The sequence below is a fragment of the Gymnodraco acuticeps genome, unplaced genomic scaffold (genome assembly GCF_902827175.1).
Source record: "Gymnodraco acuticeps unplaced genomic scaffold, fGymAcu1.1, whole genome shotgun sequence".
NCBI classification, from domain to species: Eukaryota; Metazoa; Chordata; class Actinopteri; order Perciformes; family Bathydraconidae; genus Gymnodraco; species Gymnodraco acuticeps.
This window is the reverse complement of record NW_022991289.1, coordinates 503,314-520,997: the sequence shown is the minus strand read 5'-3', so window position 1 is coordinate 520,997 and position 17,684 is coordinate 503,314. Positions and strand designations below refer to the sequence as shown.

The 17,684-nt window shown below is 45.0% G+C and overlaps 2 protein-coding genes across 3 annotated transcripts in view; both read right to left on the bottom strand.

Annotated features, from left to right (window-relative positions):
• Positions 1–3,394, bottom strand: part of enpp6 (ectonucleotide pyrophosphatase/phosphodiesterase 6) — a 40,054-nt gene extending 36,660 nt beyond the window's left edge. The window contains exon 1 of the mRNA XM_034240060.1: positions 3,048–3,394. Within this exon, the coding sequence (XP_034095951.1) occupies positions 3,048–3,309 (262 nt within the window). The 5' untranslated portion in view covers positions 3,310–3,394. The remainder of the gene's footprint in view (positions 1–3,047) is intronic.
• Positions 3,395–9,805: 6,411 nt separating this feature from the next.
• LOC117562194 (storkhead-box protein 2-like) overlaps positions 9,806–17,684 on the bottom strand; it is a 100,382-nt gene continuing 92,503 nt past the window's right edge. Inside the window, exons 3-4 of one of the 2 annotated variants that reach the window (XM_034240033.1) lie at positions 13,975–16,360; positions 9,806–10,433 (exon numbers count right to left, since the gene is read on the bottom strand). In XM_034240033.1, coding sequence (XP_034095924.1) covers positions 10,229–10,433; positions 13,975–16,360 — 2,591 coding nt within the window. In that variant the 3' untranslated portion in view covers positions 9,806–10,228. The remainder of the gene's footprint in view (positions 10,434–13,974; positions 16,361–17,684) is intronic. The other variant, XM_034240034.1, reaches the window with a different exon arrangement.

The following is a 17,684-nucleotide window of genomic DNA, read 5'->3' as shown; positions in this document are numbered from 1 at the left end:
TGAACTATTTATATCTTAGTGTTAGTATTATTAGATCTCAGTGCTGAGTTTGACACTGTTGACCACAACATATTACTAGACCGACTGGAAAACTGGGTGGGACTTTCGGAAACAGTTCTAAATTGGTTTGAATCCTACTTAAAGGACAGAAACAACTTTGTTTCTATAGGTAAATACACATCTGAGTTGACAAATATGACATGTGGGGTTCCTCAAGGCTCCATCTTGGGGCCTCTTCTCTTTAACATCTACATGCTACCACTGGCTCAGATAATGAAGAACAACAAAATAAGTTACCATCGCTATGCAGATGACACACACATTTACGTAACCATTTCACCAGGAGACTATACTCCAATTCAAACACTGAGTAAGTGCATTGAACAAATCAATGACTGGATGTGTCAGAACTTTCTCCAATTAAACAAAGATAAAACTGAGGTAATGGTTTTTGGAGCCAAGTCAGAACGTATAAAAGTTAGCGCTGAGCTTCAGTGTGCAATGTTCAAAACAACAGATAAAGCCATAAATCTAGGTGTAGTCATGGACTCTGACCTGAGTTTCAACAGTCACATTAAAACAGTTACTAAATCAGCCTACTATCACCTAAAGAATATATCTAGGATTAAAAGACTAATGTCACAGCAGGATTTGGAAAAACTTGTCCATGCTTTTATCTTCAGTAGACTGGACTACTGCAATGGTGTCTTCACAGGTCTCACTAAAAAATCTATTAGAAAGCTGCAGCTGATTCAGAACGCCGCTGCTCGAGTCCTCACTAACACTAAGAAAGTGGATCACATCACTCCTGTTCTGAAGTCTTTACACTGGCTTCCTGTGTGTCAAAGAATACATTTCAAAATACTGCTGCTGGTTTATAAAGCACTGAATGGTTTAGGCCCAAAATACATTTCTGACCTCCTGCTAAATGATGAACCATCCAGATCTCTCAGGTCTTCAGGGACTGGTCAGCTTTCTGTCCCCAGAGTCAGAACTAAACATGGTAAAGCAGCGTTCAGTTATTATGCTCCAAATATCTGGAACAAACTCCCAGAAACCTGCAGGTCCGCTGCAGCTCTTACTACTTTTAAATCCAGGCTGAAGACTTTTCTTTTTGTCGCTGCTTTTAATTGAACTATTCATATCTTAGACTGCACTGTAACTTTTATCCATGTATTTTTTCTTTTAATGTTTATTTTATTAGCTTTTCTTTTTAATGACTGATTTTAAATGCCATTTTCTTAATGTCTTTCATTTTTTGTAAAGCACTTTGAATTGCCTTGTGTTGAAAAGTGCTAAATAAATAAACTTGCCTTGCCTTGCCTTACATAAATTGTGATCGAACCGTTTGAGACCCACTGAGATAACTTAGACTAAAGTGAAGTATCTAAACACTCAGAGTCCTTTACCTCACTGAGCCTCTCAGTCTGACAGGAGAGAGCTATCCTCCTCCTTATTATTGTAGAAACAGCTTATTTTATCCGTTAGCGCAGCAGAAGCTAACAACAATCCCCACCCTGTCTCTCTCTCTCTCTGTCAGCTGCGGGCGCCTGATAAGCCAACATCCCCCACTTTCATCACTTACATCGCCCATCGTACAGGGCATAATGGAAAATGTAACCGGGATGAAAAGGGTGTTATCTTTACTTAATTATGAATGTTGTTACATCAAGGCTGAAAATTAGTTTTTTTTTGTAGACTATTTGTATTATATTTCCATTTAATCTTGTGGACGTGCAGATTCCCTGTCCTGCAGCACCCCTACTTCCCACGGCCCTGCGGCCGGGTATACTTCACTCGCGTGTATGTGATGTCCAAATGAATCCATCAGATCCAGCTAGTTCTAGTTAATTATATGACTGCCTGCTTCTCAACGGACACCTAAACAATAAGCGTTGCTTGGTTGTGGCCGCAAAGTATAGCTTAGCATTATCCATAGGCTATGTTTATATGAGGGGTCAAAATCTCGTCTGGCGGTTATAGGTATAAATGCTCATATATTTTTCTCTCCATTCCCCACGCCCCAAAATTAATAAATAAATATACCAATGTTAGGAAAAGTAAGGAAGTTTGAGCAGTGTGGGTTTTATATTAATAGAGTTGTACATATTTCAAAACGCGAAGTGTACAGTTTGCCTCCCTGTCACTGAGAATGACAAAGATCCTCAGTGAAGCACAAGCCCATGTTTCTCACTACATTCTAAGTACAACTTATTAAAAAGATCAGTTCAATGCAACTAATGTCGTCTTAGTGTTAAAAATGTAAAATTATGACGACAAATACATGACACTTTTCTCTGTGGGCGGCTAAACAAGCTCGCCAAAATGGCTTCACCAGTCTGACAGTATTTTAAGGTGTCCGAAATAGACAGTAAAATAGCGGTAACGTGTGTGAAGCAGAAATCCTGCAGCTCCACCCGCTGTGACGGACTGGTGAGCGGAGCAACACACACACTAAGAGTTAGACCTTACACACATCTCACATTACACTATTTTATCTACCTCTGGAACAAGCTAAATTAGTTATAAATATATTTATTCTTCACTGTCGGGTCACTCATTACTGAATCAGTGAGCTGCATGAGACGATACTGACAGCAGGCTGTCAGGAGAGGCTGTCATTTCTCCCGTGTTATTCTCCAAAGTTAATGTAAACTTGAATAATGTACTTCATTTGAATGTAATAATTATGTTGGTTGTTGTTTGTGGAAGCGCCAGTGAATGAGCTCCATTAACATCACTTTAAATGGAAGATCCCCATAGGCCTAGGAGTAGGTTCTGAACAAAGTTTGAGAACCACTGGGTTAGAGATTGCTAAAATGCTCTGTCATTTGTATTCATTAACAGTGAAACCACATTTCAAAGAAATCTGAACCAACCCTGTGCTAATGATAGATGCAGAGAGGGAGGGGGGGGTACACATATATAGAGAGAGAGATAGATAGATAGATAGATAGATAGATAGATAGATAGATAGATAGATAGATAGATAGATAGATAGATAGATAGATAGATAGATAGATAGATAGATAGCCTATATATAGTACCTGTCATTAGTGAGTAGTAATTGGGGTAAGATAGACTGGGGAAGTCCGGGGTCAAGTAGTCCACCTTCACCCCGCTGCTCGCGAGCTCTCGGAATCCGGGGAGCGCGTTCAGGTCGTCCATGTAGTCATAGCGGAATCCGTCGATCAGGAACACCAGCAGCGGCCGGGTCGCGAGGCTCTGCTGCCCCGCCAGCAGCAGCAGCAGCAGCGGGGGGAGCAGGAGGGTTAGGCGGGGGGAGACAGGTCTGAGTCCCGGGGACATGCTGAGCTGTGGGACGGGTCTCAGCCGCTGCTTCAACCTGGAAATGAGCGCGCAGCGTTATGCCGCAGACATGCACAGTGCTGGGGGGTAGAGGAGGGTGGGGTTAGATCGGGACTCCCGAACACTTGATTCATGGGGGCGTGATTTGGCAGAACGTAGTCAGTGAACCCCGTGACCGTCCTGTGTGAGTGCGCGTGCATGATAAAGATGGCTAGTTTATAATGGATAATCATTCACTGCGTGTCAGTGTGTATGAAGCAGTGGCGGTTCTAGACCAATTTGACTGGGGGGGGGCCAGACTGGGGCCAGTTATTTTCTGAGGGGGGCACAATAAATGCAGGACGAAAAAGACAAAAACAGTATGAAGTAATTGCGCATAAGAAAACAATGCAATACAGTTATTTGTATTTGTTTCATTACACATTATTATATGCTTACCTTTAACCTTTGTGTGCTGTTTGGGTCTGTGGGACCCGTTTTCAGTGTTTACTAAAAGACAATGTATGCAATTTAATTATTTTAGCCTGCTTTATTTGGGGTGGACGTCACCTCTTCGTGCACCCCCGGGAAGATTTTTTTTTTTAAATGTTGAATTTAAATGCATCAATCTGGTGCACTTTGAGTACAAAATGAATGTATGGATACAGCTCTCAACACTCATATGAAAGGGAGCTGTATACTTTTCAATAATCCAAACATCTTTAGAATATGATCACAACCAATAACAAATACTTTAAACTAGTTTATTCTTATCTTATGTTACCTATAGCATTCTTTCTTTTTTATTTATGCATATTTTTGACTAATCACTCCCCTTTTAAACTGTTTTTTTTGGAATTATTTCTTACTTTATTTTTTACAACTATATTAAATGGATAAAGGTGTTCTCTCTCTCTCTCTCTCTCTCTCTGTGTGTCTCGCCCCCTCCGTGGCGATGACGGCTTGCGGTAAAAAAATAAAATAAACATATTTGTAAAGTGGGGGCTATTGAGGGCTTGCGAGATACCGGTAGCTCGCAATCGACGTGTTGGAGATCCCTGCTCTAATGGGTCCGACTAGAATGACAAATATCGTTAGTTATGCCTATTCCGTCAGCCAAGAAATTGTTTAATCATAAACTTTTTTAGTTTTTAGTATTTTCATTTTCAGGGGGGCCACAGGGGGGTCCAAAGTCAGTGTTAGAGGGGCACTGGCTGGTGGAAGTGTGAATAGCCCCCCCCCGGCATGACCTCACTTCCAGCTTCTATAGCAATATTTTTCTGCTGACCCGTATAATACACATCCATAATTTAGTTCTGATCTTATCAAAGATGTATAAATATTCCTCAGCATACTCCTACTTGCTCCCCATTTAGACATGTCATTTTATTTAGAACCACCTTAAATGTCTTATATATTTTTATTCATATGTTCACTCCAGGTTAATTTGTGTTTCTCTCTACATATTTATGCCATTTTCTCTTATCTTCTGCCTAGTTAATAGCACTACCTTTGTCTTCCCACTGCCCACCTAAATCCCCACGAGTATGACTATTTTTGAACCACCCTAATTGCTTCTTTTATCTTCCATTAAATCAGTAAAATTTTCCATGGTGATCATGGGCCAAATAATGCTCTTCCATTACATTACATGTCACTTGTTAGATGCTTTTATCTAAAGCGTACTGTGGGCAATCCCCACAGGAGCAATTTGGGGTGAAGTATTTTGCCCAGTGACAAAACTACATGCTGACTGCAGTGGGACTCAAACTTGCTACCCCCCTGATTCAAAGTTCAGCGCACTACCCACTGAGCCACAGCCTCTTCCAACAGTATAGCTGACATTTGTTACAGATTAGATCTGTAAGCATAATTGAAAATATGATAAGCCTGAACCGCCGAGAGGAGTTCTACCTGATACCGAGACACTCCTGCTGTTCCTAACGCGAATGGTGCCCTCTGTTTTTAGTACAGGAAGTACTAGCATAGGCATGCTGAATCTTAATTTGATACACATTTTCCCTCAAATATTGTCTGTGAAAAAAGATTGTACAAGCGAGACAGCAGAATTGATTCTAGAGCTTTAAGCAACTGTTAAATGATATAAATACTTTAATGTGGATACAATGCATTCTGTCCACTGTTCTCTGTTTGTCCTGGTTGTACAGTGTTTACTCTAATACCACAATTAAATACAAAGTTGAATATCTACAGAACATAATTATAGCATAACTAACATATTATAGTAACAGCTACGAGAACAAACCCCCAGAACTACAGTTACTGTAATAATGTAAAAAAAAAAGTGATAGATATGAAACTGGGAGACAGGGGGGATGGCATACGGCAAATTGTCCCGAGACGGATTTGAATCCGGGACAAAACCCCAGTATATGGGCCGCCAGTTCTACCAACTGAGCTACAGTATACGGCGGGCCTAATGTTATATTTTTTATGGATATTGTCATTTTTGTTAGGGAAGGAAATGCCTTAAGGACATTGCAGTGTCTACATTTTCCAATGGCTGTTGTTAGAGGAAAATGAAAAGCTGTTACGTGGTTGGTTTATTTGAGATTGTGTGCAAAGCCAATGCAGTGACACTCAATATTCCAAAATGAACTGTACAAATTATTTGCACGCTGATAAGTGTTAACTCATCATTTATCTCCGATGTGCCCTCTGAGGAGGTACTGCGGATATTGCACAGGTATTGTGAGGCTTATATAGCGTGTTAAAAAAAGAAACACACACAGTGGTTTAACCAAACATTGTTATTTTATTATCTTAAAAAGTAACACAATCCCAGTAGGGTATCACATACACTACAACAACGGTAACACCAGAACTACACATCAAAGGGACTTTCGGATAATATAGACATTTTAAAAAAAATCCCTCTTTTTATTGTTTAAATTATTTGACTAGGCATGACAGATAAACATCATTTACAGTTATGACATACCGTCACCATTAGAAACAATGTTATTGTTGAACCGCCATTTTCATAAACCACCGCCGATGTTAAGGGAAGACATTTTATGGACTGTCAGTGTAGAAAAGGGATGGGGGGGTTACAGGACTGTGTGTTTGATGGGGGGCCACTGGACCAGACAGTAGCAGGAGGACGTCGGGAGGGGCAGTGCACTCGTCAGACAGAAATGAAGGTAATCCATGACCCCCACCAGGCAGGGGACTATAGCCCTGTTCTCCTGGTGGAACCGGGACAAGAACCCAGTGTGGCTGTGGATCCGGAGCTGAACTCCTGAGCTGGGGCGTATACACATTATACTCCACTGGAGTGGTTTCACCAATGATTAGTGGTACATTAGGGTTTGGAAATAGAGTATTTGTGGGTAGGGGCTCCTCTCAATGGAAACAGTGGAACAGAGACTCCACGTTGACTAACAGAACGACTATCTGAAGTCACACAATAGATAGATTAGGGGATAAGATGGTATCATTGTGATTGGACCTGTTCTACCTTTAATCAGCATCAGAAGCCTGTTGACATTGTAGGCCGTTGGCTATAATGCCAGAACAGAGAGCTGAGGCGTACTGACACCTGGGTGTTTTGGTCCCCAATTGGATTTTAGTACCTAGCACCCCGAGGGTGTACAAACCATGAACAGCTATGGAGCAGACTGTAAATATCTTTCAATTGTAGAACAGAGGTTAGAAAATTGATAGAACTGTGATCATATTTCAAGAACAGAAACATCAGTCCTTTGGGAAAGTCAGTAAACTTCAATGTAGGTGTTTGTTTGATCAGGAAACAGTAAACCTTTAAGATGGTACTCAGAACTCCCAGTGTGGAAATTGAGATCACTAAAAGGGGCATACTAAACCGCTGATGGATACTTACACTTTGAGGGTCCCTTCCCCTGCAGCTCAGGGGGTCCTGCAGACTGACAGAGTGTGTGCACGTGGAGATGGAGACGTGGAGTCCTCCTGTGTGCATCCTCTCTAGATCTGATTTGTACTTCTTTGTGCCTCGTCGCAGCGGTCTAGCTTGCATAGCTGTATGTCAGGACATATTGTTACATTGGTGAGAAGGCCAACACTTCTTGGGTCTACGTTCCTCTTTTAGGATCGGAACAGGGGGGGGGATGCAGCTGAACCACAATGCTTTCATGTAACATAAGAAGAAATGTTGTTAGTGAAGAAAGGGAAACGATAGGGAGTCCAGCACTTTGATGTGTAGCATGTTAGTGTGTGTGTGTGTGTGTGTGTGTGTGTTTGCAGACATTCACAGGCTAGAGGCTGATGACAGTGTGTAGTAGAAAGGACGGGCTGTGTTTTTGCTGCTGTGGAGGTAGTTGTAGAGGAGCCAATATGACGACCACACTGGGATGACGGACAGCTCTCTGAGCCTATAGGAGGATGGGAAACAATTGACCCATAGGGCTGCAGAACTGGTTAAAATGAGACCATACATTTGGAATGTGGTCTCATTCCACCCCCCTCCCCCCCCCGTGCCATCGTCAGTGGAGCCCCAGCATCCTTCACTGTAATCCCAGGCCGGGTCACCCATGCTTTACAGAAGGGTCAAAATGGCCATTGCCAAAGTATGCAGGTGAAACATATTATACACGTGAAAGCAACCCTTTACTATATTCCAACTCTCTCATCACCCTTTTTATTATGACTATTATCATGGTCGTCACTGACCATAATACATTTTAGCACCAGGAGTGAGAGTGGCTCAAGGATTTAACCCAAACAGTTTGAAGAAAACTCAAGTAGCATGAACTTGATAGAAATGTAAATTAATGTAAACTAAAGCAATACTGAAATCAAAACAAAGTCACATCCCTGCTTGTTGTGTAGAATACTGGTCTGGATGAGTTTTGTGGATCTCATATTCTCTGTTGGACGCTCAGCCCCGCGAGTGCCACACAGCTGCTCCTTGTCAACGTGTACTCCTGATGCAGGGAATCCAAATGTCACTTAATTTAAAATGTACTAACCAATTACTGGTCAGTGATATTTACTGCTTTAAAAAATCCCAACTCTTCCCAAACAGAAGCAACTCACTGTTAGCTTAGCAACGCTTAGCTGTGGAGCTGAGCAGGGATCATGCTGCTCCTCAGGTCCACTGACTGCAGCCTCACACTTCCTCTCACTTCAACCAGATAGAAATAGAAGCAATGGTGGGAAACCAAACTAATTATTTTCAAATGTTCTGTGTGCTCTTTGAGTCATACAAGTTGATCGAGTTCCTGCTCTGACGTTTCCAGCCTCCGAGCTGCTGAAGAGTTCAGAAACCCTGAAGGCCTTACTCGGGTATTAGTGTAAACTTAGCTGTTGCCAATGTAATGAAAGTGAATACATGTGAATAAACTCATTATAATAGCGTCTACTGACGCGTCAACGTTGGTGTATATCAGTTTAGATCAGCATGGATCAGTATAGGACCTCAGGAGCTTATATCTGAACACCGCTGCAAACAAAGTGGCTCTATTAACAAAGTAATACTATAGTTTTGCCATATGTACATTAAGACAAAATAACAATACGCAGCATGTCGTTAATGATTAGATTCAGGTTAAATGTTAATAAATATAGGCATTTATACAATATATAAACTCATTTACTTTGTGTAAGGTATGTATATTCTGAATATTCCTTTTTATTGATGTCATGGCAATTTTATTTTGTATTTCTTTCAAATAGTGTCCATTTGTTTTTCTCTCTGCTGCTTTAACATGTACAGTTCTCCTCAGAAATGTATAAAGTATTCTCTACTGTGGCCCTGAGAGCTGTGCAGTACTTTGAGCTCTCTGGGCCACCGTACTTATCTGTTCTGATAGTGGCGTGGAAAAGAGTGTGTGACCGGCGGACCCTGTCCTGACAGAGCTGGAACAGGAAGAAGCTGCACCCAGTGGACATGAGGGCTAACATAACAGAGAAAGTGGAAGAAGACGTGTCCTCCCTGGAGCTGTCCATACATCGACAGCACTGCAGTGTTCAGGCAGTCACACGGGCATCATGGCATCCAACAGATACAAGACATGTTCAGCTTCAATGAGTTACTGTAAAAAAGCTTTTCTATCCCCTCACATTGTTGATGCACTTTGGAGCAGAGGTGGAGTATTCAGTGTCGTTTGTTGTGGCGCTGCACCTTGCAAAGTGTCTGCCAGTGGTGAGTTTAGAGAGGCGCTAACAGAGACAGGTGAGTCAGCTGGATCAGTGGCGTGTGTGTGTGTGTACCATCAGTAACAGTACGAGGAGCAGCGCCTCATCAGTGTGTGACACCACTAGAGGGAGATGCACTGATCTGGAGCAGCTGGAATGAGAGTGGATATAACATGACCTGAGAGGACAGAGTAGGCACACACACACAACACACACACACACACACACACACACACACACACACACACCACACACACACACACACACACACACACACACACACACACCACACACACACACACACACACACACACACACACACACACACACACACACACACACACACACACACACAAACACACACCACACACACACACACACACACACACACACACACACACACACACACACACACAACACACACACACACACACACACACACACCACACACACACACACACACACACACACACACACACACACACACACACACAGTGAACGACACAACAGTAGTGTGTAAACTAAAGGCTGTATAATGACATGGTCAGAGTCTGCCAAGTGGCCTGGTGTGTGTTTGTGAGAAAGGAAAGAGCGAGAGCAGTTTCCTGTTGGCCTAAACCGCTCTGTTTGTGTCTGTCTGAATGTGTGTGTGTGTGTGTGTTAATAGCTGTAGTTTCACAGCGGGCCTGTGGCAGCACACTGGTTCAGTTCCGCAGTTTGTAGATGTAACAGTCCTTGGGGGGGGGGGTTCATTTTCCGGCCCCTCTCCGTGGCCCCAGTGCTGCACCCAGCATCAGTCCTGCTCCTAGACACTGGTGATTGATGCAAGGCAGGCGCTAGGCTTCTGGAGTTTCTCCGGCTGGGTGCCTGCAGGTTCTGGGATGGCGCGGAAGGAGAAGGGGGGGCCCGTGCCGGTGGCGATGCCAAGGTGTCCCGGGCTCAGAGCCAGGTTCTGCCGACGACTGCTCTCCACTATGGAGGAGGTGTTGGAGGCCAGGCTCTCCCTGGTCCTGCAGACACACACACACACACACAATGAGACTCTGTAACATCACTGCCCCACACACACACACACACACACACACACACACACACACACACACACACACACACACACACACACACACACACACACACACACACACACACACACACACACACACACACACACACACACACACACACACACACACACACACACACACACACACACACACACACACCACACACACACACACACACACACACACACACACACACACACACACACACACACTGTAACATCACAGCTGCAGGGACACACCCACAATGAGACGCTGTGACATCACAGCTGCAGGGACACACCCACAATGAGACGCTGTGACATCACAGCTGCAGGGACACACCCACAATGAGACACTGTGACATCACTGCTGCAGGGACACACCCACAATGAGACACTGTGACATCACAGCTGCAGGGACACACCCACAATGAGACGCTGTGACATCACAGCTGCAGGGACACACCCACAATGAGACACTGTGACATCACAGCTGCAGGGACAGAGACACAATGAGACACTGTGACATCACTGCTGCAGGGACAGAGACACAATGAGACGCTGTGACATCACAGCGCTGTGACATCACTGCTGCAGGGACAGAGACACAATGAGACGCTGTGACATCACAGCTGCAGGGACAGAGACACAATGAGACGCTGTGACATCACAGCTGCAGGGACAGAGACACAATGAGACGCTGTGACATCACTGCTGCAGGGACAGAGACACAATGAGACGCTGTGACATCACAGCTGCAGGGACAGAGACACAATGAGATGCTGTGACATCACAGCGCTGTGACATCACAGCTGCAGGGACAGAGACACAATGAGACGCTGTGACATCACAGCTGCAGGGACAGAGACACAATGAGACGCTGTGACATCACAGCTGCAGGGACAGAGACACAATGAGACGCTGTGACATCACAGCTGCAGGGACAGAGACACAATGAGACGCTGTGACATCACAGCTGCAGGGACAGAGACACAATGAGACGCTGCAGGCAGCACAGCACTACATCAGGGTCATTCACATTAAAGGAATATAATGCACTTTTCAGGCATTCTGTATTGCTTTCAAATATTTATTCTACCAAAGTCCAAACTTCACGCATTTATTGTTACACCGCTGAGTCAAGACTTACTCTGCCTTGCTCTTTCATGTACTCCGTTTGTGTAATTAACGTATTTAATGCCCAACAACGAGAGTGTAACACATCCGTCCTTTAAACACTACCAGGTTCTCCTTAGTCTTTACTTCCCGTCTGTCTTCGTCTGCTATTCCCTTTAGTATTTACTCCCTGTATGTCTTCTTCATATGTTCCCTATCATTTATTTTCCCGTTTTTTGTTCTTTGTCTCTTATTCAGATTTTATTGGGAAAGTTCAGCCATCACGAATCCAGTTTCGTGAGCTCTACAAATGAACATTACGAAAATAGCCCATGATGTTCATGATAGATTAATGGACAGGAGAACGTATGTGTTTTTTTGCCCCAGCTTGCCCGGACTTGTTTCTGTGGATTGATATGACTGCGTGTGGTCCTGTGATCAGTACCCCTATGCTCTAGAGCAGGGTTGTCCAAACTTTTTTCACAGAAGGCCACTTACAGAGAAATATACAAAGGTATATTGCCTCATAAGTTAGACAAATCAATCAAATGTAGGTAAATTATGATTGATATTGATGAAAAAAACACAGCTCTCCGTAGGGTTTCATTTATTGTGTAGGCAGCTCATTCCTTAAAACAGGAGGCTCAGATTGCGAATAATAAGAGGAAATATGAAGGGTATATTTCAAGGTTGTTATGTAAATGTGTTATTGGGCTTTTTTTCTCATCAACTAAGATTTGTGAGAAAATGTTTTCAACTTTAGGAGAAACCAGCTCGAGTGCGCAAGAATTTGAAAATACACAGCCGGAAGAAATCTGCCACTTCCTTCCAGAGCCCCTCCTCCAACACACACAAACGCGCACATGACCAATGAGGGCACGAGATAAGTTTGTGCACAGATGGAAGGCTGACAGGCAGGTAGGCCATCCAGCACTTCAGATATTCATTGCTATCGGGATGTTAAGAGCATTCCATGGAATATAACAACAAGTGTATCTCGAGCCGGTTTCTCAAACTTACCTACCCCACCTTTAATTGACTGAATTTATTTGAAATGTGGGCTTATTAACACATGAATACTGTGTTATATATCTGAACATATATATTTAAGAAGTACAATAGCAGATGTTTAATTTGCCATATTTCATTATACTTTTGGAATTTGCTGAGGGCCGATTCAAAATGGTCCGCGGGCCGCATTTGGTCCCCGGGCCGTAGGTTGGATACCCCTGCTCTAAAGCATGTCATATCCATTTCCATCTTCCCTTCCTGGTTAACAAAAATCAAAAAATAATTCCACACCTTTGATTTAAACACGACCGGCGCATTTCTGATTTCTTTCTCCGCTGACTGCGTCTTTGTTTTGACTAACTTTCTGCCAATCCCACTGAATTTACCCATGGCCATGACCGCACAAGAAAAATCTCAGCACCATCTAGTGGATTGAATATTTTTTTACCAAATACTTTAATTGTAAACATGTCTTAAGCGTAATTTAGCTTAACTGCCTGTTTTATTTAGACATACTTTTATTTTGAAGGCGACTTTGCGCTATTAACAGGAAGTTACCGTGCCCAAAGCAAAAACTTGAAGGAGATAAAGTACAGACATTAACGGAGATGTCAACATTTAAAGTTTACATTTAAGTATTAGCACCCACCGAAGAGGCACAAGGTTAGTTTCTTAAATCATTTATATACTGTATTATAACTTAGTATAGTATCGCGATACTATGCTGTATCGATTATTTCCCCCACCCCTACTGTCCACAAGTCATTCACCCATTTGGATTCTCAGGGCCGACTTTTTCACAGACCAAAATATCATGTAATTAATAAGATTCGACAAAATAAATAGTAACCGACCACTTTTTAACAACTACATAAATGCATTCATTGCATGTGTACAAATAATTCAATTGTACCGTCTCAAATCCTTCCTTAGTTTTAGAAGTCTACATTTTGTAGTAATCTAATTGAATCAGAACAAGCACACAGTTACATTTAAACTCTGCATTTAATCCGGAAAAGTCTTAGGAGAAATACATTCTGATTAAATGAATACTAAATTCAGATTTGCTAAGATTTGGTTAAATGCTAACTCTACAGATAGATGTGGCAGCCTGTCTTATTTCAGATAGATTGACCCAGATTCTGTGTGTTGAAAAACGGCTTACAATACTGACTGCACAAAGTAAGACTTGTTTAATTCATGCAAAATGATCATTACTGTGTGCCATTAGTTCTAAAAAATATTCAGCTGATGGTTAAACTTAAGAAAAATGAATGAAATTATTTGTAGTAATGGAAAACGAGTGTAAGATCTGCCTACATTTTACGGGGCACAGAAAGGAAAGTGTGAGTGTGTATGCAGTGTGTCTGTGCTGCTGTTACCGTGGTGAGTTGAATCCACTGTCCACAGTGACGGAGCTGGAGTCCATGCTGTCCAGTCGAGCAGAGTGGGCCGACTGCTGGTTCTGACTGGGCTCTGGAAGGGTTTCTTTAACACCAGGGAAGGTGAGAGTTCTTTCAAACCTCCTTTGTAGATCCCGCTCCTTCTCCCTCTCCAACAGCCACTGCATTGTCCCTGCCCCCCCGCCTCCCATCCCAGCAACACCCCCTCCAGCATTCCCGGCCTCTCCTCGACTTTTAGTCCCACCCTCCTCTAGTTCATCATCATCTGAGACATTGTAGTAGTCAAAGGAGGCCTCTGCAGCACTGGTAGTGGGTTCAATCCCCTGTGGGGGGGCGGACGGTGTGGCCACCAGAGGCTTGGGGGCATCATAGGCCTCCTGGGAATCCAGAGCATCGCAGGACGAGGACAAAGTAGAGGAGGCGAGGGCCGGGGCTTTTCTAAGGGAGCTGTAGCCGGGCAGGGGGAGGCTGGGAGGGGGTTTGAAGAGTGTGTCTTTACTAAAGATTTCCTTACGTTTCTCCTGACCCGAGGAGGCACTGTGGGGAGGTCTGCCATTAGGAAGAGGGGGGTCAGGGAGGGAGAGGGGTATTGGAGGCAGACTGCCACCCTTAGGACCCAACTTTGACAAGTCCTCCTTATTTTCGAGGGGATGGGGTGTCTGTCTGTCAGCGCTGCCTAGCTTCAGTCCATCATGGCTGCTCCTGCCCAGAGTCCCCAGGGAGTTTGCTGCTATGAGAGCTGTCTCCGAGGACCCTGAGCACTGGAAGTAATCGTCGGGTGGGAGGGCGCAGAGCAGGGGTTTGGGTGAGTATGCAGGCAGGCTGTCCCTGCTCTTACTCTTCTCTAAACTCCTGCCACCATCCAATCCCAGAGAATCTGCAGGCAGTTTATTCGAGGTGGGGGTGGCACGAGAGTAGTGAGAAGTGCTCTGATTGGCTCGCAGTGTGCCATCGTCAGTATAGTACCGGCTCCGCTCGTCGTAATAATCAGGTGGGCCAATCAACCCTGCTCCAAGCGGTCCTTTAGAATTGTCCATGGACCTGGAGCGCTCCTTGGCCTTGTCGCTGCGCTCGTTTCTGGATTTCCTCTCCTGGGTGTGGGAGTGGGAGCGGTGGACTTTGGAGTGGTGGGCTGATGGACCGTGGCTCGGCTCTGGGAAAGGCATCTCTGTGCGCCGCTTGGCAAGTTCCCCGGACACATCCCACTCTGGTGTAACAGGCAGGTGGGAGGACTCCAGGATGTTGGGGTTGCTGTGTGCCAGGTGGAGGCGGGCTCGCTGCCGATCCATGGCCAGGGCGTGTTCCCTAGGCGACCGAGCCAGCGAGGACGAGTAGGCTCTGTAGTCCCGGTCCAGCTCCAGGTCGCTCGGCTCGCCACGGGACGCCCTCGTCTTGCTATGTGAGCGACTGAGTTTGGTCTGAGACTGCTTCCTGTGTCTCCCCCCACTTCTCCTACTCCTTGAGCTCTGATTGGCTGACGACGCTTTGCTCCTTTGAGCACGCTCTTCCTCGAGGCGCTTCATGACGGCTGTGTGCCGGGCGAGGTTCTCCACCGTGAGGTCAGGGTTGATTCTGCGGATGATCTCCATCTCCACATGGCGGGGCAGCTGGCTGGGCGTCTCCTCGTCCCGCAGCGGCCACTCTTCAGGCGGGAACTGTGCAGAGAAGGTGGCCAGCTGCTTGGTCTTGTCCTTTTTAAAGCTTAGACGGAACAGCTTCAAACCAAATTTCCGACTTCCTGTCCCACTTCCTCCACCTGCTGGTTTTTCTATCTCTCCCCCTCCTCCTCCCCCTCCCCCACTTCGATGCTTTGTGAGCGTGTCCGTCTTGAAGGGGAACCCAAGGGTGCTGCGACTCTTTTCTGCGTTGCTTCCTGCTGGCTGAGGAGGGGTTTGCGGGGAATGCGGAGACGAGTACGCCTCCCGGTGGTCTTTGGGAGATCGACGCTGCAGGGTGGTGTGGTGGCTAGGGGGGTCGTCTCCACGGTAACTGTTGTTGTAAAAAGGATCCCCACCTCCGCCCCCACTGTGGTTCTGGCTGGACTTTGGGTGTGTTCGTTCTCGTACGGCTCCAGAGGTGGAGGGCGTGATGGTGCCAGAGAGGGGGGAGGTGCACTGTGTCTGCTGATGCTGCTGGTTCTGGTGCTGCTGCTGGTTCTGGTGCTGCTGCTGCTGCTGTTGGTGGCGGTCAGCGGATCGCTCGTCTAAGTGGTACCACTTGGAACTGGTTCGGATTAGGCTCGGTGTGATGAAGTACGTCTGGGGGGTTACGATAAAATATCCATCGGGGGTTGGGTAGATCTTCCGCTCACGGACCAGCATGCTTAGCGTGTGGTGCAGAACCTCCTCTGTTGGGGTGGGAACACCTGGGCAAAATGAGAGACAGGAAGCCGTTAGAGCAGGTCCACATCATCTGTTATTATGGTGAGCTCAGGAAAACATCCTTCAGGAGGTTTTCATGAGAAAAGCCCATTTTTGTTTTGATATGAAAACATTGTCACACCTATAGTCAAACTAACATGTGCTCATAATGCTAAGCTCAAGTGACAAAAGTGATGAAACCATATTCAAACTTCTCTTCATCTAGCCTGGGCTCTCTGGAAGACCCTTGAACAAAGCGCGTTCTTTTTAAATATGTTTTTTCCTGCATAGAATATATAGAAACATATATAATATACCACATACATTTGGAATTCTTATTATTGGAGCAACAATCAACTTATTAAGAAGTACTTGAAACATATCAGTTCACAAAGACCACAGGAGAGTTGTTTCTAAGTTCTAGCAGTAAGACCGATTGAGGCCTAAATGGCTGTTTCTGACTGATGTGTGCATCCACTGAACTGTACAAATCCCACACAAACACTTGTAAAGCCTCTTACACACCAAACTGACACCAAAGAACACGTCCCGACGGAACGTCGCCTCACGTCTCCTGCGTCTTGGACATGTGTTGCACTGGAACACACCGCAAAGACTTCAGCCGACGGCCAAGTAGCACGTACGAACTGTGCATGCGTGAGTGGCAATAACTCTCCTTACCAGCAGGTGGCGGTAGTGTGTATTCGTCATTCAAAAGAAGCAACAACCGGAAGACAGACTGCGTGATAACCGAGAGAAGAAGAACAGACTGCGTGATATAAACAAACAACAAATAGCGTGTGCGTTCCATTTTCACTCTACAGCGAGAAGCTCATGGGGCTTTCCCGAACCTGTGTCGAGAGCTGGAGTTAAATGAAATCTCAGGTTTGCTTAATCGTTTGTTTGGGTCCCTCACTTCCGTTTCGCTTCTCATGCACTGATTCGCTAGCTGAACAGCCAATCAGAGTGATTTCTTTGGCCTTTGGCCTCCCGATTCAACAAGTCGAATCGGCGGCGGAAGGTGTCGGCACGGCCGAAAAGACAAGACGGTGCAGTACACACCAATCTGAGTAGGGCGACAGGACGCTCATTGACGGCCCGACATCTATCGACGCCGATAATAGGCTTGGTGTGTAACAGCTTTAAGAGACGAAGACTGCAAACAAAGGTCTTGATGTACAGCCACTTTTTCCACAATAAAGTTCCTCAGGCAGGAATATTTGGAATCTGCCATCCTCTTCCTCTAACAGTGGGTGCATCCACTTCACTTTACAAATGTCCAGATTTAGCTTTATACCTCCTCCTATCTCCTGTCTCTCCTGCTCTCCC